Raw genomic sequence first — 13,667 nt, 5'->3', positions numbered from 1 at the left:
CTGACCTTAAATGACGAGAGAATTTTGTACAGTTAGATGTTGTTTACATTTGGCGGACCCTGCCACCTTTCTAGCTGCAAACAGTTTTCAGGGGACCTTATTTCCCCCTGAGAACAGCTTGTTAATTCAGTCATGGAAAAGATAAATACTTCTGAGTTTGTATTATTACCTCATTAATAGATATATATTAAAAACAATATTAAAATTGTGTTACAATTTCTTTTCCAAATCTACATAGTGCACCTTTTATTTGTTAGGTGCCAGTTGAGTACTGTTGCAGTTTCTTTGATAATAATAATAATAATAATAATAATAAGTGGAAAATTGACATATACTGTATCAATATGCTGTGTAATTTGTTAGTAATTAAAATATCAACACACACCAAATATTTTTTGATAAACATTTTATGACAGGAGAAATAAATACATCTCATGTTAATATGAGCTCCTGATCGTCTGACAGAGAACTATACAAAGACATTTGTCATTTTGACACATCCTCAACTCAAAAACATGATCCACATCTCACAAATGTTACAAACTTTCAAACGAGCAGCAACAATATGAACTTGTGACGAAACAAAAGCTTATGTTCACAAGATTAGAAGAAAAAAAAACAAGAAGCAGGATTTAATCTTCTCTGCGGTCCAACCAAATGCTGCTAAGCCTTCGTGATGTAGCCCTCTTTGATGAGGAAATCATAGATCTTGCGAGTCTTGTTCACGTCGATCTTGATCAGCGCTCGGGCCTGAGCAAGCCGCAGCCCTCCCTGCCGTCTGCACTCGTTCAGCAACGCCTGCTTATATTCCAGGTAGGCCCCCGGCACCAACCGCACCACCTGACACAACTACAGAAACAAAACCAGCACAAGGGTCAGCAAGAGACACTGACAACACACAAGCATATAAAATGTCTCAAATAAGACCTCAGTATGCTTCTAAGTGTCTAAGGTTGAGTTTATCATTTTCATTGACGGTCAGATTTACTGGAAAAATAGTGCAATACAAATGTAAAACAGAGGGTTGCAATGACTCTACAGTACCAATCTGCAAACACCCTTGAGGATAAATCATACTTCCTTACTACTGGCTTTTTCTCTCACAACATAAATCAGACCAAAATGTGCAATACTTTAGTTTCTGATCAGATACCTTCAAAGCCTGAGCTGTACTTTGTGTTTAGTGCTCATTAGCAATTGTAAGATGGTGAATTAGAAAACATGCTTTAGCTGCTAAACATCAGCATGTTAGCATTGCCACTACAAACATGTGTGAGCACACTGATGTTGACATTTAGCTACAGTGCTGCCTCTCACTCTCTTTAGGTAACTGATACCTCTCTAGAAATATTAGCGGTGCTCTCTCTTGCTGTCTGCTGTAGTATAATGTAACATTTTCTTTCCCACTTTGCCCGTCCTCACAGCTTGTGTAAATCCCACCTGTCCTATTTTTGTACCTTCCCATCAGAAGTGTGAATTTCCCATGAATAACTGACTGGAGTAATTTCAAGAAGGCGACCTTAGTGGAACCAAAAAGGCACACACGATAAACACCTGTGAAATCCACACAAGGCGCATTTAGCGTCTGTTCAATAGTGGGCACAAGGAAACTGTTAATTCTTACAGGAAGAGGAATCACATGATGTAGATCCTCAGTATATTTGTTAAATCAACAAGATAAATCTTATATAGTTAGTAAAATGTATAATTTGCATTAAAATGTTGGTTAAAGGTGTTCTGAATTGTATAAAGTAGCTGATAGGTGACAACATAGGTGCGAGAATATTTGCACATTGACTCGCCTTTTAATTTGCGCATGTTCACTCCTCTTCAATACAAGAGATAGGAGCTTGTTGGTTCCAGGTTTTTCCAGATCAGAGTGGCTCCTCGTGGTACATCCGACATGAAATGTGCCAGAATGAGAATTCTCGTTTTGGAGAACACAGCGTTGGTGCGTCACAGCTGCACACTTTGATCCTGGTGAACTTAATGTGTGGTGATGGTCTTCTAGATGTTTTTAAATTGTAGTAGGGCTGCAGAAGTCGGCCCTACATCATACATCAATCTAGTGTTATGGTGGTGCTATGTTATTTTGCACTGTTACTATTAAATAAATGCAAACAGGATAAATAGATATGCTGATGATAGGTTTGAATCCCACTGGGGCAGGGCCTTTCTCTGCAGAGTTTGCATGTTGATTCTCCATCAACATTTGACAAAAGGCACCGGCTAAGATCTAGAGTTGGTCCCCAGGCGTGAGGGTTGACGTGCACCCACTGACCCCCCACTATACTGTGCATTGTGAAATGATTGTGAAATTGTGCATCATATGTGATCAAATAAAGATTCTTCCTCTATTATTGCACTATTCATGGTGCTTTAACTTACCTTCGCCAAGCATGATTCATTGTAATAGATGTTCATTCAGCTCAGCAAATACAAAGGTCTTTTAATTCGTTTGACTACAGTAATATGATACTGATACTTTGGTACAGGTTGGTTTGTGTCTGAAGCACAAAGTCTGGCCTGGCTTTTTAAAGCAGTCAGGCGACACATCAGACAACCTTCTTTATTTGAAGCACACTGAGGCCTTACTCCGTTTGACCCTTTAAATAAAAGCTGTACCTCTTTCTCTCGCTCGTTGAGTTTCTCTGTCCCTGGCAGCCCGGTCAGGTTGAGAGGAGGGGCGCTCCGCCGGCCTGTTGCTGTGGAGCAGAAATTCAACAACAGTCAAACAGGCGAGCAGCCCCAGTGTTGGTCCACACATCAAATAACATAATAGCAGGCTGACAACATGCAGTTAATTCTTTTGCTTAGACGAAATGGGAACAAATATTTACAGTGTGCAATTTGTATAAATATAGCCGCGTGGGAGTGCGCATCCCATTCGAGCTCTAGAGGTTAGGGAAAGGCAACTCATTTGAAAGAAAAGCAGGAAGATAAATATGCATGTAGGGCCTATTTTCTGAGTGTATTTATGGAGGAGTGTCTGCATTAATGTGCCTCTGCCTCGGGCCATGCCAAGAAGACAGAGAGGAGGGAGTACAGAGGCAAAGGTGGAGAGAGGCTTCGTACCTGACACTGTGATTGTTGTGACAGCTGGAGTGATGCCAGCATCGCTGTAATCAGAGAGAAAAGTGTTAGCATCCCTACGATCTTATTTATACACACACGTCACACTTACACACGGCATCTCTAGGCTTTGTTCGCTACTCTCACTCCAGGACTGTCATCCAAAAAAGATGAATCATCACATTCAGGATTTTTTTTTTCCAAGGTAGAATAATTAGAAGAACTTGGATAGCAACCAAAAAAAAATCCCGCCTGGCTTGAAAAAACAACAGCAGTGGAACGTTAAAAATACCGAAGACACGGAGGCTGAAGTGGGATGCACAGTAATATAAATGTCTGCCCTCTTCATCTCAGCACGCCTGGTGTTCAGCATGATGATAGAGGACTTCTCCGGCTCCTCTATCACACACTGGGTAACGAGGAGGAAGTTTGAAGTCTCACATTGCAGCCTGTTTACTGAGCCACTGCTGGCAGGCTCTGCCGTCCTGGATGTACTGCAGCACGTCACACAACATGGTCCGCTTCCTCCGCTCATCCTCCCGCATTCGCTTCGCCCGCTCGTACACCCTGGCACCTGAGAGCAGGAACAGAAAGGTCAACGGACACATCACGGGAAGGGGTTCAGAAACCGCATGTTGTGTCTGGACTGGCTGATGTGTGGTTTTTCGGGTGAAGCAACATAATATTTAATGAATTAACATGCCTTCATTTTCTGAAATATTTCATTATAAGAAAGGGAATATTCACGTCTTTCATTAATTCTGTCAGCAATTTTCAGATATTATTCCAAGAGCAGCCGATCTAGCAACTCGATAAAATATTCAGTTGCGTTTCCCTTTGTGTGCCATGCATTAACAATCAAGCCAAAGACCTCATACACTGTGCTGCTGCTGCAAATAATAACAATTTAGAGCCAAGTTCATAATAAAGACTTCAGCGTAGCTCCAATCTGAATAATATAAATACATTTTCCCTGCTGAGGCGTGCGATTTTAAAATCAAGTGTAGTTGAACAGAGGAGTGAAAAGGTCAAACTAGACTCACTGCAGAAAGACTTGATCCCTGCTTTTCTGTACTCCTGCAGCCTGCGGATCTCTCTCCTCAGCTCAAACTCCACTGGAAAGAAAAAAAAAAAAGAGATGAAGGCAAATCAGTGCGTACTGTTACAGAGAGAGAGCTGCCTCAACTCCCGTCTCACACAGCTGAAACTCAAGTCTCACCAGTCTCAACACTTTGTCCAACACAATGAATCAGCATTTTATTTCATGAGGAGATCTTTCAAATTTCAAGCAATTAATTTCCATTTATACACATAAAGTGTGTGTGTTGTTGACGTATAATTCAAAAGGGAAAAGTTTGATATCTTGGGAAACAAGCCGATTCACTTAACTGGCAGAAAGTTTAATGAGAAGAGATAAGACTTCTGTCTGTTAAATATGAAACTACAGCCAGCAGCATCAACACCGGTAATGAGGGGAAACAGCTAGCCTGGCTCTGTCAGCTCTCCTTGGCTTTACAGACCTTTCTGTGTAGCTGCGCAGTCTTTGACTTTACTGTTTCCGTTCACTCTTGCTGCTCTCAAAGCGCCAAAAATGCTCCTAGAGAATTCTCTGTACACGTCCCGCTCACCACCAAGCAGCATACAGACAAAGTAAGTGACTAGCTGGTGAACACACTGAAGCATTTCACAGATAAAAAGAAATCCTCTCTTGAGTTGGTAGAGATCAAATGTACAGCGCTGAGGTTTCCTTCTTCTGGATTTAGAGATAATAATACCGATAATGAAATAAGAAAGCAACATATTGGCTGATAATTGCTCTATCCTTTACATAGATAAACAACTGTTCACTAACATAATAATGAAATGTTAATTGGGTAATTTTGGCCATGTAGTGTTCTCCAAAAAATGTGAATCATTAGTGCAGGTTTAGTCTGTTTTAAAATAAATAAAAGCTAAAAAGAAACAATTAGCTGTTTTATGGTACTCATGTGCCAGACTGCTTCTTCAGGATGACCAGTAACTCCATTGCTGGTTGCCTAGTGACTGATCAGAGCACCAAAAAAATGTCCATCCACTAAATGGAAAATTGTTTGAGGGTTTTTGAGCTGTTGGTAGGCAAAGTGTTACCGTTTTGTACAAGAGCCTATCCAGTCTTTATGCTAAGCTAAACAAAGCTAATTGGCTGCTGACTGTCACCATATATTTAAAAAAGGACAGATAAGAGCACTGTTAGTCATTTCATGTTACTCTGAAGCTGCTCTGAAATCCCACAGTGGAATAACTTTATTAAGACACTTTATGTTCGTTTTTCCTTTAATTTGTCCCAACAAACATACTGGGAATCTCCTCAGAAAAAGAGAAAAGGGTAGTGGCACCTTCCCACAAAATCTTAAAAACATCTTTTAAGGCCACGACCATCGAGCATTACTGAGTCTAATTAATTCCCTCTATTTGTGCCTGTTGCACACAGTCTCAGAGCCCATCCATGTGTACTCAGCCAGATACTAACGTGCGTGACTTTCAATGAATTTGTCATGTTCAATCGGTCCAACCACTCTGGCGAATCGTCTCATGACATCATACAGCTCCTGCACCTCCTTCGGGTAGCATCGCTCCAGCACTGGTAGAAAGAGAAAGAGAAAGAGAAAGAGAGAGAGAGAGAGAGAGAGAGAGAGAGAGAGAGAGAGAGAGAGAGAGAGAGAAGTGAGTGGGCAGCGGATACAAACAAATATAACACAGAAATATGAAAGAAAAATTCTCTACACCAATTCTTTACACATCAATGATTTTTAGAGCATTCAAGGAGTCATTACGTTTATTATTTAAGTTTTCTACCCCAAATTACATTGTGTACTACACCAGAGAACAGCAGTTAACACGTAGCTCTGAATCAACATTTTTCAACAGGCCTGTAAATATTACAACTACTACATATCACAGGAGTGACTGGGGCTGCACTTTGTTATGATCTCTTGTGGGTGCACTTAAAGAACAGACTGTATACATCTGTACATTTTAAATAGGTGCAGTATCGAAGTATTTGCCACGTGTTGAATTCATTCGCAAAGTCAACGCTAACTGCTGCTAACTGTGGCTGCTGTTAGCTAGGTAGCTCAGTTAGCGACCTGGACAGCGATGTGTTGGTGTTGAGGGCTCACACTGAAGTGGCTAAACTAAACTACAGAAGGTGTCGGGGACATTAAATGTAATCACATCGAATGCGGAGACACATCTACTCACTAGTCTGTCTCTACAGGCTGACTTTAGTGGCAAACTATTGTAACTACCTTTACAACTTACACACTGATCAACTGACTTACAGAAAAATTGTACAGTAATATCATGCGACAGCACTGGAGTCCGTTACTAGCCTAATATCAGCTTTTAATTCTAGCCATTTAATTTATGCTTAAAAATAACAAAAGCGGTCTTCCTCTGTGAAAATTAACCTGCTGAACAAACCATGTTAGTGTCATAAACTAAGGCTTTTTGTTGAGGAAACCAGGGCGCCACTAACTTCCAGGTTAGCCTGCAAAAATCCATCATCCCTACAGCACTCTGTGTACCAGTTAGGTAACAAAAGATTGTTTATTGACCGTCAGACTCATCATTCTGCAGGTCTTTTCCAACATGAAACACATGCAATCCTCACCAACTTTCATTGATTTTATGGAGGTACGAGGTTGTAGCGATGCAATTACTTAAGAGGGAGCATTGCTACAATGACGCGCGCTGATTAAAATCCTGTTCGTAACTATTTTGGTTTTAATATTTGTACCTTGATGCTTTGGCAACATTTGAGAGGAAGCAACGTGCAGCACAACTTGGGGTACACGCTCCACCAGGTTAGCTACCATTACATCATGCTTATATTCTCACATGTCTTTATTTAGCTGTACCGACTGCAAAGTGCTCTGAAACAGTATGTTAATGGTGAAAAAAACCTGATTACAAAAAATCTAAATGCTTCCTGTTATCATCACGATTGACCTTTTGTGAGTGGCAGGTGTTCTACTTTAGACTTTTAGATTCCTTTCCTTTTACTAATTCAGAGCCAAATCCACTAAAACACCAGTTCCAGCAACCTTGCAGCTTCAAAGAGCATTCCCTTCCTCCTTGAGATCGGTCACAGCACACCGATGTGTATTCAGCAGCACTTAACTCACCCGACAAGCGTACCCACTCTAAAGAGCTTCTTGTGTTTGTCTCAAAGCATCAGCCATGTTGCTGAGTAACAGACAAGTGTCAAAGCAAGAGAGGAAAGCTGTTGTGGGGGTGTGAGAGGAGTGTGTCTGTGTGTGTGTGTGTGTGTGTGTCGGTCAAGTTCCTTCATTGGGCTCCTGCATGCGAGTGCTAATTAGCAGCTGCCATCTCAGGCGAAACATGTGAAGTCATAATCTGAACAGTGGACACACAGAACAATGTTGTCCACATCTCCAAGGAGACATCAACACTGGACTCCACACACAAACACTGACTGAACACCAAAGGCAACAGGAAATAAAAAGAAAACAGACTTGAATCATTTAATGTTTGAAGATCTAACAGGTCTTCAGACAGACTGCAGCTCTAAAACAACAATGCTGGTCAATCTGCCTCCAGCAGTTACTGAGACATGATACTGAGAGCCTCCCGGGCGCAGATACTGCTTCCATTATTGCATGTGACACACACATGAACACACAACCGCACACACACACACACACACACTGCAGAGACACACAATCTTTGACAGTCTCCATGACAACCAGTCTGCAGCTCTACAGCTACTCTGAGTTCCCTTTTGTCTTGAGAGACTGGGGAGATAAGGGAGTGGAGGGAGAAAAGGGAAGGAGGAGGGCTAACTGGAGGCTGGAGGATAGATAAATAAAACATGAGGGGAGAACTCTTCAACTCCCGAACCACAGCCAATTTCACAGAGCAACACGTGGAGATACAACAACAGGCTGGGTGGTTGGACGTGGTTTAAAAAAAAAAGGGGGCTTTAATTGGGAAAATCCATTCACAGCAGCCTTCTCGCCGTCTGTCTGACCTCTAATGCACAAACCCAAGAGATGCAAAGAATTACATTACCGCGCTCGCTGAAATCCAACCTGTGACAGGTGGATCAATAAACGAAGCCCCCCCCGCATTTCAGTCATAATGGCCGCAGCTCTCATCGCACAGGGAATCTATTCACAGTGAAGCAATTATGCCTCAGCACACCGCCCCTGTAGACTATTCGCAGCCTCGATCGTAAATAGGAGCTCACTCAGTTGCCACACTTCGGCTGCCCGAGGGGCCACTGAGGTTAACGGTGGTTATTACACCAGAGTTGTTTGCATGCGTCCACAGAAAACATCGGCAGCGATTTGGCTGCGAGATATCAGATGCCTCCCTGAGTTGCTATGAATACGGTTACAGCTGGGCCGGTGTGGGTTTCATAAGAGGACTTACTCTGGAATTTCCGCAGGTTGATCAGTCCATGGTCTCGGATAACCCTGAAAGAAATGGAGATGTAGATTTATTACTATGCAAATTAAAAATCTGATTGCAGTGTCTGTGCAAAATGAAACCTGGCATCTGCTCAAATGCAATTATCTCAGCTGATACGGACTATAATGTCATTATGGCATTTGAAAAGCCAATATATACATATGTCTTCAACACTGCAGCGAGGTGAAATCTATTCAATAATTGGGTTTGAGACCAAAGTCAAATTGCTAATGGGCTCCCTCAAAAGTTCTCCATGAGGTTCAGGGTCAGAGATCAGGGTCTCGGCCTTCTGAGCCTCTCTGACAAGCTGCAAGTTAATGTAAGACGAAAAAGGATCACGAAAGAGGATGAAACTAGGAAACACGCATGCCTCCCCAGCCTGACATGCCATTCCTCCATGTTCTAAGAGCATGACCTCGTTAAAAGTTGATTTAGAGGTGGATGGATTACAGCAAGGATTGACTGTTTGTGTCTGAGAATGACAGCTAACAAGCTGAAGGTGGAGGAGAGTCTCTAGAAAGCTACCAACACCTTATACAAGAGAAGGGAAAGAAATACAACAGATTTGTATTTTATTGAAAATGAGTCGAGCAAATACTGCTGGAGCTAACTAATATTTTCGTTATGCTTAGTCTGTAAATGACCAAAGACAGTGAAGAAAATCTTAATTTCCTAGAGTCTAGAGTGACGTCTCCAGACTGTTAGTAATCGGAAAGGGGTGCACAAAAACTAAAACCACAAAACTAACTGTTTATTTGCTTGCTTGTAATGTAAATTTTCTAACTGTATATTTGCTTATTTTATTGTCTTCCTTCTTAATGTTTATTTTTGTATGAATTTCTACACCTCTGTAAGTCACTCTAAATTAAATCACTACTATGAATGGCACTATATAAATAACCTTGCATTGCTTTCAGTCGAAATCCTTCAAATGTGCATTAAAGGTGTCGAATAGTTGTTCATCTTTGAACTTTGATTTACAGGCTTTCTGGGTGAAATACAAAACATACATAATCTATGAGCTTTGAAACAATTTCCAAAGTCTCCTGCAGTGAGGACTCTCTCTCTTTGCCAGCCTCAAACTGGGCAGCATGTCAAACAGTTTGGCATGCACAGCGTTCACCAGGCGACAGACACATTTCCCACAATTTCCAAAAATATTCAAGGTTTGAATAGAGAGTTCCTGCAGCTCAAAGGTTGCACCTGAATGACTCCCTGTGGCTTGTAATGAGAGAGCGAGAAAAAAAAAGGCTTAAATATGCAATTATAATCAGGCTGCTGACACCGTAACAATCCAAGTCTCCCAGGACGTGTGTGTTTAAAGAGCTTTTAACGAAAGAATAATTAAATGTTTAGATTAGAAATTATAAATATATTAGCATTATGAATTCATTAATATTAAAAAGACAGGGACACAGGGTTTGAAATTGCTCGCCTTGTACATTTAAATTCAGTATGAAATTCATTAATTCATCCTGAAAGCATAAAGAAGCATCTATGTGAAATGAGGCTACAAAAGGTCAATAAAGAGGCTTATAATGCCATCTACTGGCAGACAGGGGTCATTACACAATGCTGGATGAATAAACACTACATTCATCTTTTGGGGAATTCAAAGACGACCTACTTCTTCCTTCGCTGCCGCTCCTTTAACCTTGAATGATATATATCCACAACAGAAAGCTTGAGTGCTGAAAGAACATGATAAACATGACACAATTAAGACTGTGGAGTAAACACTTGTGAGTTGACATTATTTTTGTCTATTTGCCAGCAAAAAACAATAAATAAAGTCTCACCACGTAGGATGTCTGAGTCATCATCCACAAAGTCAATGTCTTTCAAATCCCATTCCGCATAGTTGTCGAACTCCTGACAAGGAAATAAAAAATAACTTTCATCCTTTTGCCTTTTGGATCTAAGTTCACATGAAGCCATTCAATGATCTCAGATAAGTGTTCAAGTTCGAAAAACTGTGTTTGAATAAAAGCAAACAATGGGATGATTCACTCACTGTGAGTCAACAATTTGGGCATGAGTCACCGTTTTGAATAACGTACCATCTAGTGGCCGTTTCAATTGTTTATTCATTCTGACACACAGTCAAGTACAGGACACGTGTGTCCCCTCACCTCCATGAAGTCTGCTCTGGCAGGCATGTATCCAGCCATATCTCGAGACAGCACAGAGTCAAACGTGGGTCGAGGGGGGTCATCAGTGGCTGTAATATCAGAGAAACACACAGAAATGTGACTATAACACACATTTTCTTTTTCATTGTACATGAATACAAGAGGGGTTGAGAGGTGAAACTTCTTATGAGATTTAGTTTCACCCCAAGCAGTCCTGAGAAACATGAAAAATGTGACAAGTTTCTCTCTCTGCCTGGAGTTTGCCAACGGCTGTGTTAAATGTTTGACAGGAAATGTTTGTCAAACACTGCGACAGATGGAGATCTGAAGCCCGCTAGGAACGGAGACAACTTCCTCACTGACCAACTGCTTCCATCCAACTGTTCACTTCAGTTTTTTTTATGCAAAACCTTCTTCTCACCACTCTGCCAGAAGAATCAACACTCCTATCATTCTCTAATCTCAATCGAAGGACTGTTTAGAACAGGAACAGACAGGGCTTGGCTGGCAACTCATAAATAAACCAACTAATTCCAAATGCTGTATGTTCCTAAATTTGTACTGAGACATGGAAACAGAAGAACTTGAATGACTTTGTTGTGTCTTCTTGTAACATTACTTAAGGAAAACAATAAAAATAGGCAGAAACTGTCTTGGATACTGACGTTTGAAGGGAATAGCACCCTCTGCAAAGCGAGAGTCTTTTGTTTTCCGGAGGCTCAGCAAGGTGGAGGAGAAGAGCGGGTTATTAATGAAATTCTTCATGTAGTGGCTCTCGCATTCCTCTTTGGTTTTAGTGCGCATCTGATACGCCACATCCTGCCTGCGGGAGAAAAATGGCAGAAATAAAAATTGTAAGTGTGCAACAATGAATGTCAATACGCTGGTCCTTCACATATCAGGCAGTACACAGACCATGGTTGTTTGCCTTGAGATATTATTATTATTATTAATATTATTATTATTATACTCTAACACTCTTACACTCTAACTAAATATACAGATTTACATTTAAGTCTGTACAAACCCGTAACAATTCATATTTCACATAAGAGTGGATAATGGTGCAGAGCAGGGCTGCAACAAATTATTATTTTGGCCAAATAAATGTCAGGAAAAAAACAATTAAAAAAAGTGCTGATCAGTCTTTAAGCCGAAAATAACATCCTTAAGTGTTTTGGTTTTTTTGGTCCACAACCCAAAGATATTCAGTTTATTGTCACAGAGGAGTAAAGAAACCAGGACATATTAATTAAGAAAGCTAGAATAAGAAAAACAAAAATAAAATTTAAAAAAAATCACTAAAAATATGTGATCAATTTAATACTGAATAACCAATCGATTAATTGCTGCGGCTCTGGTGCAGAGCTGTGACAACTTTCATCGGGTCACTTGATATAAAAGGACCAGTTGCGTTTGCATATCATATGGTGAAATATTTCAATTGTATTTAGTCTGATCAACATTTTCTCCAGGTGCCAGATACATGTAAATCTCTCAAGCTGCATATCCAAAGGAGTGATATATGAACATAAAATCCATGTGGATTGTCAGGTAAAGATGTATTTTAGCCTGAGACCATTTGACCCAAAAGATCAAGCTACAAGTAGCATGTTTAACAGAACTGAGAAAGCACTCACCAGTTTCCAAAGCCACAGTCCATGACCGCCTCCAACAGAGCCATCTCCTCCTGTGCAGTCCACCCAGGCTCCAGCACAGGGAAGTCTGATGTCTGTATTAGGGGTAGAGGATAGTGTGAGGATAAGTGGTTTGTGTGACTATATTTGTGTTTCAGGCAATCTTTATTTTACTCACCATGATTTCATATTTGTGATCACTCTCATGCTTCTTGTATTCAAATCCTCTGGTGAAACACTGGAATAAAGTTTGATTTGAGTCAGACGGAGTGCTCTGGGAATAAACACGAGCTGTAATAATGTGTCTGTGTGTGTATTTTTGTCATGTGCTAACCTGGAGGCAGAGTAAAAAAGGTGAGGGTCCACATTCTGCACACTTGATGTATGGCTCAGTTAGATATGATGAGCAACCTCTGCATGGTGGTTTATCAAAAGGATCGTCTGTAATGGACAAACTTGGGGTTAATATTTGCTCAAGACAAACTATCATGTTATCATCAAGCTAGCTAGACTGACAACCTCTCAAATCAGCCCAGAGTTAAAGCCAGCAAATGCTAATGTCCGACTGTAAACAAACCGTTACTTAGAACGATAGCCTCCGTGCTAGCTATGCTAACGCTGCTTGTTAAAGCTAAAGTAACGTTAGGTTTGATTATCTCATGTGTATAATAGAGCCTGCCCACAAGTTATAATACAAGAAACCACACCATATGTTGCTTATAGCGACAGTATATATTAAAATCCAGACAGATATCTACAACACACGTTAAGGTAGCGAGCTAGCTTGTATGCTACCGTTAATGAACAATACTGGCTGGTGTGGAGCTAATGTGGCTAACCAGAGATGCATGTACAAAGGAGCGAGCTGTTTGGTTTAAAGCGGCAGCGGTCACAATTTACTTTGTAATACTATTTATACCATACAGACACTTACTTCCAAAAGATGCCAGACGGTCCATATTTAAACAAAACTATAGCCCGAATGGATGTTTTCCTTTTTCTTCTTCTTCTACTACATATAAACGGTAGCAAGCATCTCTGGTGTCGCATTACTGCCCCCTTCTGGAGACAACAGACAACTACTGGTACACACACTCAAGCACTGAAGGCTGTTGAAGTGCAGTTTTGAAGTAATTGTACTTTTCTCTTTTCTCTCTTTGCTACTATCTATACATTTACTCCACTGTAGGGAAATATTGTTATATTGCTTCTTGTTATTTGTCTTCTTCTTTCTTTTTCCATCTTTATATTATTCTATTATTGTCTTGCTTGTTCTCTTTCGCATGTATTTATAAGTGTATAACTCAGTCACTGTTGTTCTTTTCCCTCTGCCCATGATTCTTGTTGTAAC

General features: G+C 40.7%; 1 protein-coding gene across 1 annotated transcript; it reads right to left on the bottom strand.

Annotated features, from left to right (window-relative positions):
* Window positions 1-389: 389 nt before the first annotated feature.
* tada2a (transcriptional adaptor 2A) lies at window positions 390-13,389 on the bottom strand. Its single transcript, XM_037086557.1, has 15 exons — window positions 13,251-13,389; window positions 12,651-12,757; window positions 12,495-12,554; window positions 12,320-12,411; window positions 11,345-11,502; window positions 10,680-10,768; window positions 10,347-10,419; window positions 10,175-10,238; window positions 8,509-8,552; window positions 5,582-5,692; window positions 4,116-4,187; window positions 3,514-3,646; window positions 3,076-3,119; window positions 2,626-2,705; window positions 390-849 (listed from the first exon to the last, which is right to left on the bottom strand). Exons 1-15 carry the CDS (start codon window positions 13,273-13,275, stop codon window positions 664-666), a joined length of 1,338 nt encoding a protein of 445 aa, XP_036942452.1. The 5' UTR covers window positions 13,276-13,389; the 3' UTR covers window positions 390-663.
* Between the last annotated feature and the right edge of the window lie 278 nt (window positions 13,390-13,667).

The sequence above is a fragment of the Acanthopagrus latus genome, chromosome 2 (assembly GCF_904848185.1).
Source record: "Acanthopagrus latus isolate v.2019 chromosome 2, fAcaLat1.1, whole genome shotgun sequence".
In the NCBI taxonomy this organism is placed as follows: domain Eukaryota; kingdom Metazoa; phylum Chordata; class Actinopteri; order Spariformes; family Sparidae; genus Acanthopagrus; species Acanthopagrus latus.
Note: the sequence above shows the minus strand (reverse complement) of the source record. Positions and strands in the feature narration are given on the sequence as shown.